General features: G+C 40.7%; 1 protein-coding gene across 6 annotated transcripts in view; it reads right to left on the bottom strand.

Moving 5' to 3' along the window:
- Window positions 1-4,048: 4,048 nt before the first annotated feature.
- Window positions 4,049-14,571, bottom strand: part of EXPH5 (exophilin 5) — a 92,930-nt gene continuing 82,407 nt past the window's right edge. For all 6 annotated transcript variants that reach the window (XM_049110005.1, XM_049110003.1, XM_025465624.3 and 3 more), the window contains one exon: window positions 4,049-12,851. In XM_049110005.1, coding sequence (XP_048965962.1) covers window positions 7,486-12,851 — 5,366 coding nt within the window. In that variant the 3' untranslated portion in view covers window positions 4,049-7,485. The remainder of the gene's footprint in view (window positions 12,852-14,571) is intronic.

Here is a 14,571-nt window from a genome sequence, read left to right as displayed (position 1 = left end):
CCCGGCTCCCCTCTGCCCTCTCCACCCGCCTCTGCGCCCTGTTTCGCGCCAGCCCCAAGCTGAGCCCCAGGCCTCTGCTGAGACCTTCTCCGCTGCTTCCTTATCTCCTAACCCTACACTTCGCTCTTCTCAACCTGTGTTTTCTGAGCATCTACTAAGTTAGGGACAAACCCCAAGGGAGCCGTTGGGCCCTGGGGTAGCAGAAGTCAGGGTGGAAGAAGGGCTTGAGCCTGGTGGGTGAGCTTCCCCTCTGTCAGGTGGCTCCTGTCCCCTGTAACTAATGAGGTGTCATTGGTCTTGATCACTACCCAGAAGCTGGAAGTGGGGGTCCAGGAAGAGACAGGCAGGAGCCCTAAGCGCTGGAAGCCATTGTCTGCCTCCCCCCCCCCCCCACCACTTGATCCACATTTATTATTTTTGCTTCTTTTATTTGCTTATGGTTCAAAATTGTTCAAAGAAAATAATATTCTGCTCAAGCTGGAAGAGCCAGGGGAACCCACAGTGCAGAATGGACACAGGGATTCTGCACTCTTGACAGACCTCAATCTAGAAATGCCGGAATCAGGCATCCCCTGATTTAATTAGCCCTCCTTTAATTGGGCTACTCAGCGTTCCTGCTAGGACCGTTTTTATTTATTAGGACAAAATCCTTCCCAGTTCTCTTGATCTATTTTAGAAATACTGACCAGACGGTGTTCTTTGTATTTTGGAAAGATTTTTCAGAAAATGTTAGTAAATCACTGGTAAATTGTAGGGCTAAAGTATAGCATTATTTAGTATTACTTTCATTGATAAAGTGTTAATTTCTTTTTAAATAGAAAGCGTTCCTGGGCTCTAGTTATCATTTTGAAAAATTGCGTAGAACACATTTTGTTCACATTCTTCCAAAATCGGACTTTAACAAATTCCCACAGAAATAATCTGAGGATTAGGCTGGTATAGGACCATAGTAAAATATGGCCTACTATATAGTACATAATCCTTGCGGTAACACCCAGTATTTTTTGAGAACATATCAAGGAAGCCGTATAATCGAATCTGAACCCTTTCTTAGAATCTGTAACAATCTGTTTTCTTTCTCATTGTAATCCAGATCTTTAAAAGCATATCTCTTGGGCAGCCTGGGGGGCTCAGTGGTTTAATGCTTCCTTCAGCCCAGGGTGTGATCTAGGAGACCTGGGATCGAGTCCCATGTCGGGCTCCCTGAATAGAGCCTGCTTCTCTGTCTCTCCCTCTCCATCTCTCATGAATAAATAAATAAAAATCTTAAAAAAAATAAAAGCTTATCTCTTTAGATCTACCAATGCCTTAACTAGATTCTTTATCATAAATCAAATTTCAAATACATATTCAATGTTTACTCTGTTTTAGATATTATACTTGGACTTTACACCTCCTGTGGTTTAGTGGAGAAGAAAGACAAAGAGACAGTGTGGTGGATTCTAAAATATGGGTGTGGAGGGTCTGGGATTGTAGCCTCTTGCAAGCTAACAGGTTAGCCTGTTTCATGGATGCTGTTATAAGACACAAGACTCCTGGGTCAGAGACAAAGGACTTGATTATTCATTGTCAGAGTTTCATGTTGGTTTGTGTTGGATTATTCCCCCCATGTCCCCTGTTATGGGCAGAATTGCATTTCTCCATAATTTGTATGTTGAAGCAATAAGCTCCATTACCTTAGAATAATGGAGATAGGGCCTTTAAAGACATGATTAAGTAAAATAGACCAGTAGGAGGGGCCTCAACCCAGTCTAACTGGTGTCCTTATAAAAAGAGGAAACCTATGCACACAGAGAGACACCAGGAATGCTTGGGCACAGAATAAAGACCAAGTGAGAGTACAGTGAGAAGGCAGTCATCGACAGTCCAAGGGAGAGGCTTCAGGAGAAACCAAACCTGTCAATGTCTTGATCTGGGACTTCTAGCCTCCAGAACTGGGAGGGAATAAATTCTATTGTAAGCTTCCCAGTCTGTGGTATTTTGTTATGACAGCCCCAGCAGACATATAGCCCCTAAGTCTGGTAGGGACAATGCAAACAGCCCATTATGGATGTGTGAAGTGGGTTGCATTATAAGAGAAGCTCACTGAATTCAGGGGATGACTGATTTCCCAGTATGGGAAATTAGTCCTGCTTTTGTCCAGCGGGGAGATGTTATCATCCTTCAAGACTGCTTGCTGCCAACACAGGCCTAAGAAATGGCACATAAAAAAAAAAAAAAAAAAAAAGGAATGGCACGTGTGGGGCACCTGGCTGGCTCAGTCAGTGGAGTGTGCAACTCTGGATCTTGTGGTTATAAGTTCAAGCCCCATGCTGGGTGTAGAGATTACTTAATAAAATCTTTAATTAAAAAAGGAGAAAGAAATGGCATGTGTAAAAAGTGATCAAGGACTTAACATTCTTGGTATATCCAGCAAAAATGTTCAAGACGCACGGCAGATTGCTTCTCCCAATGTAAGTATGCTGCTCTCCCTCCCCTTGTTGAACCCACCTCCCAATCGCCACCTGGGCACAGGTAGCAACTGACGTAATAGCCTCATATGTATCCCTCCAGATGTACACATGCATGTGCAAATTTTTTGATTAATGCTTTATAAAAAAAATGAGATTTTGCTTTCCTCACTCAATAGTATCTCATGCAAATTCTCCTAGGTTAACTTAATACAGTTCTACTTTATCCTTTTTAATGGCTGCGTAATATCACATATGTGGATCTTCCATAATAGGTAGTCCTTTCTTTTTTTTTTTTTTTAATAGGTAGTCCTTTCTTATCAAGTGTTCACTTTGTTTTCAGATTTTGCCACAACAAATATTGTAGCAAATACAAATTCTTATGGATAAGTCTATATACACTCGTGGTCTTATTACCAGTGGAGTGATTGGGGCAAATGAATATTGTGATTCAGTGCCTTGGTTCTTTCCTGAATCTGAACCTTCCTGGTTGTAACAGACAGTGACTCCCATGGCAAGTCCAATTCTATGGTATTGTTTGAGAAACTACTGCTGGATTTTCAACTTAATATCCATTTCATCAGCCCTGTCATTGTGTGTGAGAGCAAACTGCACACGCTTTAATAAGTCCTTTTTTATTTCAGCCATCTAGAGAAGATTATATTTAGTCTACAACTGAAAATCCTGGCTTTCCCAATATATTTTAAATTTTAATAAAATACTGCACATATTCAAGATGACAGCACTCTCCTGTCCTTGGTAGAGAAACTGCCTTTGGGTTGCTTTTCTAGAAAAGATATAAGATTAGTACAAATCAGGATGCCTGGGTAGCTCAGCAGTTAAGCATTTGCCTTTGGCTCAGGGTGTGATCCCCAGGTCCTGGGATCGAGTCCCACATCAGGCTTCCTTTGGGGAGCCTGCTTCTCCCTCTGCCTATATCTCTGTGCCTCTCTGTGTCTTTTATGAATAAATAAATAATTTTTTAAAAGATTAGTATGAATCTATTAATTGTTTAATATTGTATGTGTTAGGGGATCCCTGGGTGGCTCAGTAGTTTAGCGCCTGCCTTCAGCCCGGGGTGTGATCCTGGAGTCCCGGGATCAAGTCCCGAATCAGGCTCCCTGCGTGGAACCTGCTTCTCCCTCTGCCTGTGTCTCTGCCTCTCTCTCTCTCTCTCTCTCTCCGTGTCTTTCATAAATAAGTAAATTAAAAAAAATGTACGTGTTATATTTCAACTGGAAAGCGCTGTTTATCTTTCATCAGAGCCCCTGGGCATTGGAAAAACCAACTCCATGGAGTTCCCTCTTCTCACAGAGCAATGCCAGACCTTCTTCATTCCTCCTCTGTTATGCAACCAGATAGAACAATCTTCATGTGTTGGCTGATGGCTTTTGAGTACAAATGAAAGAAGAGAGAAGCAAGTCACTGTGTTTTTTTGAAACTACATGTGGCTTATTTCATTCAATAATAACCAGAGAGATTTGTTTGCATGCTTTTGGACTCCCTCACCCCAGTGCCTTTTTAGCATTTTTCTTGAAACTTTCACACTGAAAAATAATCATTTGAGGATGGGAATAAAAACCAAGTCAAACAGCACATCTGTTTAAATCATTTATTTCAACACAGGCATTGTTCTAAGTTGGCACCTTGTCTTGTAACACTTTTATCTACAGAACAAGATTGAGAACAATTACATAAAAGTATTATTTGACATTTTAACAAAAGTGCATAAGGCTTGTTTCAGAAACACAGGTGTACCAGTCACAAAGAGCCCCCGAGTGGTAATACGTTCAGAAACTTGCTGGGAAAGTAAAATATTTACATATTTATCCTACACATGTAAATGGGATATTCTAAAGCATCATCACTACTGTTAACCATAAACTCTTACCAGTAAGTCCTCTTTAACCTTCTGGCATTCCATAGAGTGCTTTTATGGGGGTGGGAGTTCTTCCATTTTATTTCCATCTTCATTGTAACCTAAGTGGACTTACTTTCACTACCTCTAGTACAGGCATACATTTACCTTCTACACAAAACTGTTTTTATCCACTTTTAATCAGTCAAAACCTTGTTAGTAGCAGTTGGAAGTTTTTTTTTTTTTTTGGAAGTTTTATTAACATCAATGTATTTACAAATGTAAGGGAGTAAATTATTTAGAAGGAGGTCTCTAAAAATTAAAATAATCTCATTAACTGCCCCCCCGCCCCCGCTTCCAGGTAGGCTCCATGCCCAGTGTGGAACCCAATGCTGGGCTTAAAACTCTCAACCCTGAGATCAAGACTTGACCCAAGATCAAGAGTCATACACTCTATCAACTGAGTCAACCAGGGGCCCAAGGCCCATTTTAAATAAACTTTACAGTGTAAAATTGAAGTCCATTATCTAAACAAGTTAATAACTTAAAGGTACTTATTAAAATGGATTCCCTCATGATTTACTCCATTTATGTGGATATTTATTTTAATAATGACTATATTCTTTAGAACACAGTAAGGGGCATAAAAATGACTATTATAAATTACTATAGCTGTACCAAAAATGACTACTAAAAAGCAGCGATTTATATGTTAAAATACATAGAAATTTGCTCTACTTCTTTAACGAAGTATTCTATAAAAGTATAAAACTATAGAAGGTGCTGGGGTATTTTTTTAAAGATTTATTTATTCATTTGAGAGAGGGAGAGAAGAGAGAGGGGCAGAGGGAGAGGGAATCTTCAAGCAGACTCTCTGCTGAGCACAGAGCCTGGTATGGGGCTCGGTCCCACGACCCTGAGATCACAACCTGAGCTGAAATGGAGTCAGATGCCCAACCAACTGACCCATCCATGTACCCCTAGAAGGTACTATTTTTATGAATTTTCTGTTTCCTTGATTCTTGAGCCAGGCCAACAAGCAAACATTACAAACAGTGTGAGTGAGCATCAGTCACTAATTACCTTTGAATTCAAATAGGAGATTCTAGAGAATCTAGAGAAGGAAGGTCTCAGAGTAATTGTTTATTCTCAGCTTAACTGACTGTTGATATATCCTAAACTCAGTGAAAAATAAGCTAACTTCATTTCACCTTTTGTAACATACATGTAACTCTGAGTATTTACTGAAATGGAACTTGGGAGCTGATTGTTTTTCAAAAATTAAGAAGCTTAATATTAAAATGTAAACTCTATTTTCAAGTTATATGGGAAGCATAAGTTGTGGTTTATGAAAATTGCACTTAAATAATCAGATAAATAGTAGGGGAAGGGGAAAGGTAGAATCTACAAACATAAATTAAAAAAGAATATAATGTTATTCTTTACCATTTAAATTGAAATATTCAGAACAGTTGATTTAAAATCCTTTTATCAGTCTCTTTCAGCTTGATATTGGTCAGAGCCTGGACTTTAAAACAATTTACAGATTTAAGGAATAGCTTTCATGTTAGTTACCACATGTTTATTAGTTTTGAGTTTCATGGGAAGGATGTAACCACCCCTGGTATTTTGCTTCCAGGCATAGCAATGGTTAGGAGGATAAAAATAACATAGTTCTTTCTTGCATTTCTATCAGTTCCAGATCTCTGTATGCTTAACCAACACTATCATTATCCTTAATTTATGTGGATGAAACAGACTAGGTGAGAAAAATAGGAAACAGAATTGGATCAGGAAGCAAATATAAAGCAATCCTAATGAAATCCACTCCTGGGGACCTTAGTAGCGCTAAGATCCCAGATGGCAGTTTTCTGTAGTTCTAGAGAATTATCTTCATTGCCATCTATTGGTGTTTATCCTATAAGGAGGGCAAGTTCCAGAAGTTCTGTCTGGCAGCTAAAGAATTAGAAAAACAAGTTATCAGTGGGTATGAAGAGTATTTAGTTTAGATAAATTATTAAAGGAATCATAGTGATATGTCCTTAGAAGCTCTGCCTTACAACTTCCCATGGGTTTGGTAAGTTATTCTGCAAAGAAGCCAGTGAATGCGGGTGTGTCTGATCTGAGTCAGCAGGATTTTAGGAGCTTGGCCAAAGCTACTGCTTGATATTCATAACTAAAATGTCCACATGAAATAAAGTGTTCTATCCTGCAAATAAAGAAAATCCAGAAATGAGTAGTCCCAGAGAAGCGGGGAAAACCAGTTAGGGAGAGGGCTGCAGTGAGGATGCCAGTCCCGTGAAGGATGTCTATTTACCTGCATCCCCAGTCATGCTCACTTCCTAAACAGGAAATTCTGTGGCCAAGCCACCTTCTGTACCATCATGCTACCTGGCCTGAGTCCTTGACTTGATTAAAATTCAGGATAGTAATAACATAGTTATTTACCAAGTCAGCTAATCCCTACAAATATCTTCAAAGGTATTCCTAAGTGGTACTAATATTTTTGGCTTAATAGGGATTCAGCTTCTCATCTATAACTTCAATAAATACATCAAACATCTGCCTCCCTGGCTTCACTATGGATCTAACAGAGTGCCCTTATGAAACTTCCCTTATCTTTGTTTGAAAGGAAAAATAACACCCACCAACCCTAAACCTCCTAAATTCTAGGTCAAACAGAAGGATAACATATCCTCCATTGTCATCATCCCTACACTTTATTTAATGTCATGAATATAGGGTGTGGATTGGAAGGGGCAATACAGAAATTTGTAACTAATAACTTACTCAAGCTATTAGTTTGGCATGTGCCTGGGATATTAGGGCTGTAAATCACAATGAAAGGTGTAAAAAAGTTAGGGAGAAAGTAAAGCAGAAAGCCAAAACTGGACAGTGAATTAGAGATTAAGTCGGGGGAGGGGAGAGAGGCCAAGAATATATACACAGAGAGCAAACAGTAGAGAATCCCCCCAAATAAGAATTCATTCATTCTAGAATTTAGAAAGCATAGGTATATGGCGTGGGGAAAGGAGGAAAGTGAATTTGGGTTTTTCAGAACAGGTGCTGCTCAGACCAGATCTTTTTTATACTGTCCTTCTCAAGGGCATACACATTTACACTTTATTTCCATCACAAGCTTTTGGAGGAAAGGTTATGCATTTTACTGAAGAGGGCTCACAGTTCTGACTCTTTGTCATTTTCATCCAGATAGTATTCGTCATCCGTGGTCGTGTCTGTATCACAATCTGAGTCTCCTGGATTCTCTTCATAGATATTAAGTGGTGCACTTGGAGATAAGGCATCTTCTGGCATCTGGTTGCTAGGAGAATTTGAGCTTGATAGCTCTGTTGGATTAGGAGGGTTAGTTACACCATCTTTCAGGAAGCCAGGGTTCTTAAGAAAACTTGGCTTCCATAATCTTCCTTGTGTGAGTGACCTCTTTACATTCTCCAAGAAAGCCAACTGTTGTTCTTTTCCAAAAATTCCATAGTCAATGGGTCGGGATATAGATGTTGAAAACTTGGGACCCATTTTTGTCCTGCTGCTACACAAAGTCCGATTTTCATTTGCATCACAGGAAGAAAGCTCAGAAAAGGATCTGAATCTTCGACTGTACCTGCTATCGCTAGAGAATTCATTCCCAAGGGTCAGGTGACTGAGGGCATTGTCAATAGACATGCTCTCAGAAAAATGGCGCTCCCTGACTTTGGGAGGATGACTTTTGCGTACCAGATGACCATGCACATTGATGCTTTTTAAACTGTTTGAACGATAGGAGTGGGATTCAGGCTCCCACTCCAGAAATGAAGCACTTCTTTGTTGTTGGTGATAAGTGGCCAGTGGGATGCTTACTCTGGATTTCTCTGCAGGCTCCAATGGAAAAGGAGGGTTCAGTCTTCCCTGAGGGTCAGAGGAGTCTGTTTCCCCGAGGCTGGTGAATGTGGGTTGGGCCAAGTCTCCTGACTCTCTTTCCAAAGTCTGAGCTGCTGCTACATCTTTAGACTTCTGATACTGTGATGATGATTCTGAGATATTTTTAGACTCCTTCTGACATAGTTGTGAAATGCCATTAGAATTCTGATTGCTTGAACGTGTAGAAGCTTCTCGGTTGGATGTTACAGTAACCTGGAGAGAGTTCTCTGATTTCTCCACATCCATTCCATCACTACTCAACCTGCATTCATTGCTGGAGTCTATGGACTTTCGAGTAGGCTCAGGGGACAGCGGGTTGCACTCAGGTGTGCCAAGAGATAGACTGCCAGAGGCAGAACTGTTCCCACTTTGGGGGAAGATGGTAGCTACATGTCTTCTGGGGCTTAAATCTTTAGCTGGGAATTTTCTGCTTGCTTTGGACATGGCTGCCAATTTGTGTTTAACGAAAGATCTGTTTTTCCCTTTTTCTGGGTTATCCACGCTGGTCTTATTTTTGTTGCTTCCTATAGGAAATGAAGGTTGATCCCATGCCCACTTCTGCCTTTCGTCTTCAGCTTTGCCATCCTCTGTCATCCTTATCTCCTGACTCCTTTGAGGTTCAGACTGCAAAGTGTCTAAATCTGGTTCACCTGAACAAGTCCCTTCGTCAAGCTGTAGTTTATGCAAAGCTGGCATAAGGGCAAAAACTTGGCTTTCCAAGTCAGAAAGTGCTTTATTAGTCTCTTTTTGGAAATCTGTTCCAATTTCCCCACTTACTTGCCCAGGCTGCAATCCATTGGTGCTTCCAACCATACCTACACTTGTGATAGCTTTCTGAAGGCATTCTGCAGTTTCAGTAGCTGTAATGGCCATCCCACACCCTGCACACTCCCCGGAACTTCTTATGGTTTGGGAATTTCCAGCATCCTCTTCCGAATGAGCCGGAAGATTAGAAGGACCACTGTTACCTGATTTAATGGACTGTTGACAATTTTCTGATTTCTCTTCTGTACCTTTTTTTACCTGAAGCATAGATGAAGGATGCAGGGTTTCACTTTGCCATTTTTTCCCTTTCTCCTTTCTGCTTTGTGAATCACCTACAGGTGTCTGAGTGAAGTTATCTGGGGAAATCTCTCTAGTTTTCGATTCTCCTTTGTGAGAGGTAACACCTGTCTCAGGAGCCATCTCCTGTAACGTTGGCTTGGAGGGCCTGAGGCCTGGTAAAGCAGTCATATCCTCAGTGGTGTGAGAAAGGCAATGGCTCTTCTCCTGAGTTGAGCTGACCAGCACCTCTAGACCTTTGGAAGAAGATGTTCCAGACTGCTCCTGTGTAGAATAATTTAGTTTGTCCTTTTCAAAAGCACTAGGAAATGTTTCAGTCTCCACTTTAGTTGATTCTGTAAGTGAATCGATTTGCTGTGTATACTGTTCAAGAATGTCACAGAATTTTTTGCTGTATTTCCTTGGTAGAGTGTAATATATTGAAACCACCTCAAGACATTTTACATTATCTTCATCACCAGAAACGGAAAACATGCTAGTAGTCTTAAATTTATGTAATGCTTTCCCACTTTCTTTTATTGACATGTCTGAAGTAAAAGGTAAAGGGTCTTCACTTGAAAGGGAAAATAGACCTATCCCAGAGGTAGTAATTTTACCATCTTTTTCAGTGCCTTCTCGAAAGTTTTCCTTTTGGTGGTGTCTTTTGGGTAAAGAACAATCTCTAACAGAGGAGTTATTTTCTAGAGGGCTAATGATTGTCTCCCAAGGTTTTAGTGTTAGAGCAGAAGCATCTGTGTTTGAAAGCAAGCATTTTTCTCTTTCATCTTTCCCATTTGAGGCATCTGGTACCCCTAAAGGACATGACACAGCCCTTTTGATGAGGAACGGAAGTGGTCCTTTTCTAACAGAAGCAAATCCAATGGTTTTCATATTTGTCATCTGCTTTGTGGCTTCAGGTGCTACTGAGATTGAGTCTGAAACTGCTTTGGAATATTTGCTTTCTGACTCCAAAGAACTGGAACTGAATTTGTTTGATGTGTACTTCCCTGTTGGGTCTTCCACATTATTTTTGATTTGGAATGGAAGTGGTTCATTCCTAAATGAAGAAGCCATTATCTTACCTCCCGACTTTCTGTTATTGATGAGAAAACTGGCTGATCTTGGTGAGCTGTGGTAAGTTGTATGAACCTTAGGACATTTGGAATTGCTTTGATTCATCTCAATGAGGTTACTATTATCACTTGAAGGTGCTGACCTACCTTCCGTTTTACTTAACTTTTCAAAACAGGATATGCATCGTCTTATTTTTCCTTTTTCTTTTCCATCTGTGAAAGGACGGTGAGAACGGCCTCTGACAGCATCAACCTCCTCATTATGTACAAGCATACAATTAGCATTACTCTTTTGGTTTTCTGAGGGGCTTAAAGCAAACTGATCATTTTGGGTTTTGCTATCATTGTCTTTTTGTTCTCTTTCTCCCAGAGATGGATCCTTGCCTGGAGGACTGTTCCTAGAGAACACCATTGTAGAAGGAATCACCAGTGCATCAAGGAAAGAATTATTCGATGGTGAGGAATCAGGTAGTATACCTGAGGACAGACCTAAAGGATCACATGGGATCTTGTGACTAGCAGCTGATTTGCTACGGTTCGTAGAATGAGTTGTGGCACATTGTTCTTCCTTGGTATCTAAACTAGCAGGTTTTTCTGGAGACTGTGCATTTTGATTATCAGCAAGTTCAGAGCTCCAGTGGTTATTTCTAATAATGCCTGAAATATCTTCATTGCTTACTCTTACTTCCTGGTGACTACCTTGCTTTGAGCTGGGAAAAGATGTTGTTCTGCTTTCCTGAATGAAAGGAAGGGAAGTTGTTGAGCCAACTCTTCTACTCCCAGTATAACTCTTATCTTTTTTTAGTTCATTGGATTTATCTCTGTGTGATATATGAATTTTGGATATCTCTTTCCTAGAAACAACTCCGGGTGACCTTCTGGAACTTACAGTGGTAGGTGTGTTAAGAGCAAGTCCTTTGTTCTTGGCTGAGTCCTGGGAGAGGGGATTTCGAGCATCAGGGGAAGGGTTAGAGATTACAGTCTGTGAGTCATGTTGGGGTATTTCACTTGTCATGTTTGTCTGGTCCTTCTTGTTTAGCTGTTTGTCTTCTTCCAAAATAGATTCATTCAAGTCTTTCTCATTATTCACTTCTGTGACCAAGATATTGGGTGGGCTCTCAGTAAGAGGTGGAGAACCAACAGAAATCCTCTTGGTCACAGTGACTTCTGTATAGGTTTTTATTGGAAGAGAGGCAGACTCAATTTTCTGCACAGTGACTGTGGGATTCTGAAAGACAGGACTCTGAGGATTCGTTCTGTCATCAGAAATTTGGGAGAAGGAAGTTTTAAATGGGGATGCTAGAGTCTGAGCAATTTCAAATGAGTAAGGTTCTTTGTTTATGTGTATATCTGTGGGAGGACTGCCCTGTTGACCTACTGACCTCCCAGATTTGATATGATAGCTTGGCCCTGTCATAGGGCAAACATTTGGTGTGCTGAAATGAGTCGACTGGCTTCCATTACCTTGTGACACCTCCATACTCTCCAGAGTGGACATTTGAGAATCAAACTGCCAGGAATGTGGCTCTGCTTGATCTCTGAATGTATGTGTTCTGTAACCAGGAGAAAATGATCCCCAGTGTTGAGAAGGAACACTGTGGCCATGGGCAGCTAATGTATTATTTGCTTCAATGGAAATCATTTCGAAGTCTCTGTCAGAAGCAGTGAATGGATACCTGCTTTGATGGAAGTCAGACCAGGAAGAATGTTCTTCCTGTTGGTCCCAAAAAGGACTTTGTCTAAATCTCTGTTCCCTGGTTCGTCCAAAGGTATTGCTTGAGAAAGACCTAGCAAATGAGTTTTCTTGATGGTAGAATGGCATATTCTCTGAGTTCTCAAACGGGTCAGGACTCATTGCATTATCCATGGGGGCATTAAAATGAACACTTGGGTGAATACTCTGTGAATGGTAAAATTCACATCTCCTATTCTCCTGAAAAAATTTGGGATACATGTACTGGTCAGCAGTGTCAATCTCCATTGGTGATGGTGCCCTCAGGAACTCTTCCTGGGGCTGCCTATCTCCAGAAGAGTCTGATCTATTCCATATGATGGATGAGAGAGGAATCCTCTTTGGGCTCTGCTGGTATCTTGGTGGTATAAACCCACTCTTGTTCTGAGTGATGGCTGGAAAATGTAAGCTTCTTGCTGTGAAATATCTTGTGGCTGGTGAAGCTGATTGTTGTCTGCTGTCAAAACACAGAGAAGTACTACCAAAGGTATTCTTTTGCACATAATCTTCTTTTAAGAGTCTGGGCTCCCTTGTCCTGTACATATCATAAATTGTTCTTGTTCTAGGAGAGAAAGTTTTAAAACCTTCCCTCGGGGCTCCTGGTCTTAGGATGTCATAGATAGACATGTTAGAAGGTCCATTATGGTGGTTTTTGTGCTGTCCTGTGATATTAGAACAAAAGTGACTGAACTGTGTTTTTGATCTGTAGTTAAGAGGTGTTGCGGTCTTCACCGAGCTTGAACATTGTTCCTGAGCCAGTTTGTGATCTAAATCATCTAAAACTGAAGGGAGAATACGAGTCAGTTTTTTTATAGAACATTTTACAGTCTAATAATAATTAGAGCTGTTGAGGCCCCTCTTCAAGAAATAAAGTCATTTGGGCAGCCTGGGTGGCTCAGTAGTTTAGCGCTGCCTTCAGCCCAGGGCGTGATCCTGGAGACCCGGGATCGAGTCCCACGTCAGGCTCCCTGCATGAAGCCTGCTTCTCCCTCTGCCTGTGTCTCTGCCTCTCTCTCTGTGTCTCTCGTGAATAAATAAATAAAATCTTAAAAAATAATAAAGTCATTTAATATTTTATTTTTATTTTGTATTTTTAAAAAGATTTTATTTATTATTCATGAGAGAGAGAGAGAGAGAGAGAGAGAAAGAGAGAGAGAGAGAGAGGCAGAGACACAGGCAGAGGGAGAAGCAGGCTCCTTGCAGGGAGCCCGATGTGGGACTTGATCCCAGGATTCCAGGATCACGCCCTGGGCCAAAGGCAGGCACCAAACCACTGAGCCACCCAGGGATCCCCTATTTTGTATTTTTTTTTTAAGTAGGCTCCATGCCCAGCACAAAGTCCAATGTGGACCTTGAACTCACGACCCTGAGATCAACACGTGCGCCAAAATCAAAGAGTTGGGTGCCTAACCACTGAGCAACCCAGGCGCCCTTATAACTTTATTTTTATATAAATGTGATGACATTAATTTTGATTATGTTCTTTAAGATATACTGAATTTTACAAGGTTATAGTAGAAGCTTCTTATTCATACTTTTTCAAAATTAACCTTCGATAATGCCTTTAAGGACATAAAGTTATATATTTTTTCTAACAGTAAAATTTTGATCGTATGTTTGTTGTTGTGTTTTTTAGTTCATCGTTTGTGTCACTGGGTGGCTAAAATATTTCCCACTATGTTTACCTCAGAGGATCGCAATAAAAATGAGAGTCTGTAAGTGGCATGCGATTTCTCAGTTGTACTGTTAAGAAAATAGCCTTATCACCAAAAGGTTAAGTATATGATTTATGAACATACTTATTCGGATGGACTTGAACAAGATATAAAGGTTAAAGTTCTATGCAATGTTGTTAAATGATATGCTAATGCTGGCTTGTTTTTCCCAGGAAAATGAAGATCCATTATCACCTCTATAACATAATACTTTCTTAAAGATTTTTTTTTTTTTTTTATTCATGATCGACAGAGAGGGAGGGAGAGAGAGAGAGAGAGGCAGAGACACAGGCAGAGGAAGAAGCAGGCTCCATGCAGGGAGCCCGACGTGGGACTCCGTTCTGGGTCTGGAGGATCATGCCCTGGGCCGAAGGCAGCGCTAAACCGCTGAGCCACCGGGGCTCCCAACATAATACTTTCTATGTGTCAGGTCTAGTTCTAAACACTTAATTAATTAACTCATTAGATCCTCACAGACCCTTATACAATTGGTACTATCACTATGCTTGTTTTATAAATGAGGAAACTAGGCGTGAACAGATTAAGTTGTCAAGGTCACACAATAGTAGGTGGATCCAGGCACTCTGTCTCCTGAGTCCACATAATGCGATGCCTGTGCCATAAAAGTTCACTTTTCATTTTCTCTTTTAATGAACTATAAAGATGATTTCCCTGTAAGCTCACGATGTTACAAGGATTTGAATTTGCTGTTGTTAAGCAATGTTTATGTTTCTCTTGGTGGCAAGGTCAGAGGCTGATGTCCAAATCAGAGCCCAATGACCACCTT

Source organism: Canis lupus, chromosome 5 (assembly GCF_003254725.2).
Source record: "Canis lupus dingo isolate Sandy chromosome 5, ASM325472v2, whole genome shotgun sequence".
NCBI classification, from domain to species: Eukaryota; Metazoa; Chordata; class Mammalia; order Carnivora; family Canidae; genus Canis; species Canis lupus.
This window is presented reverse-complemented; position numbering and strand designations above follow the sequence as displayed.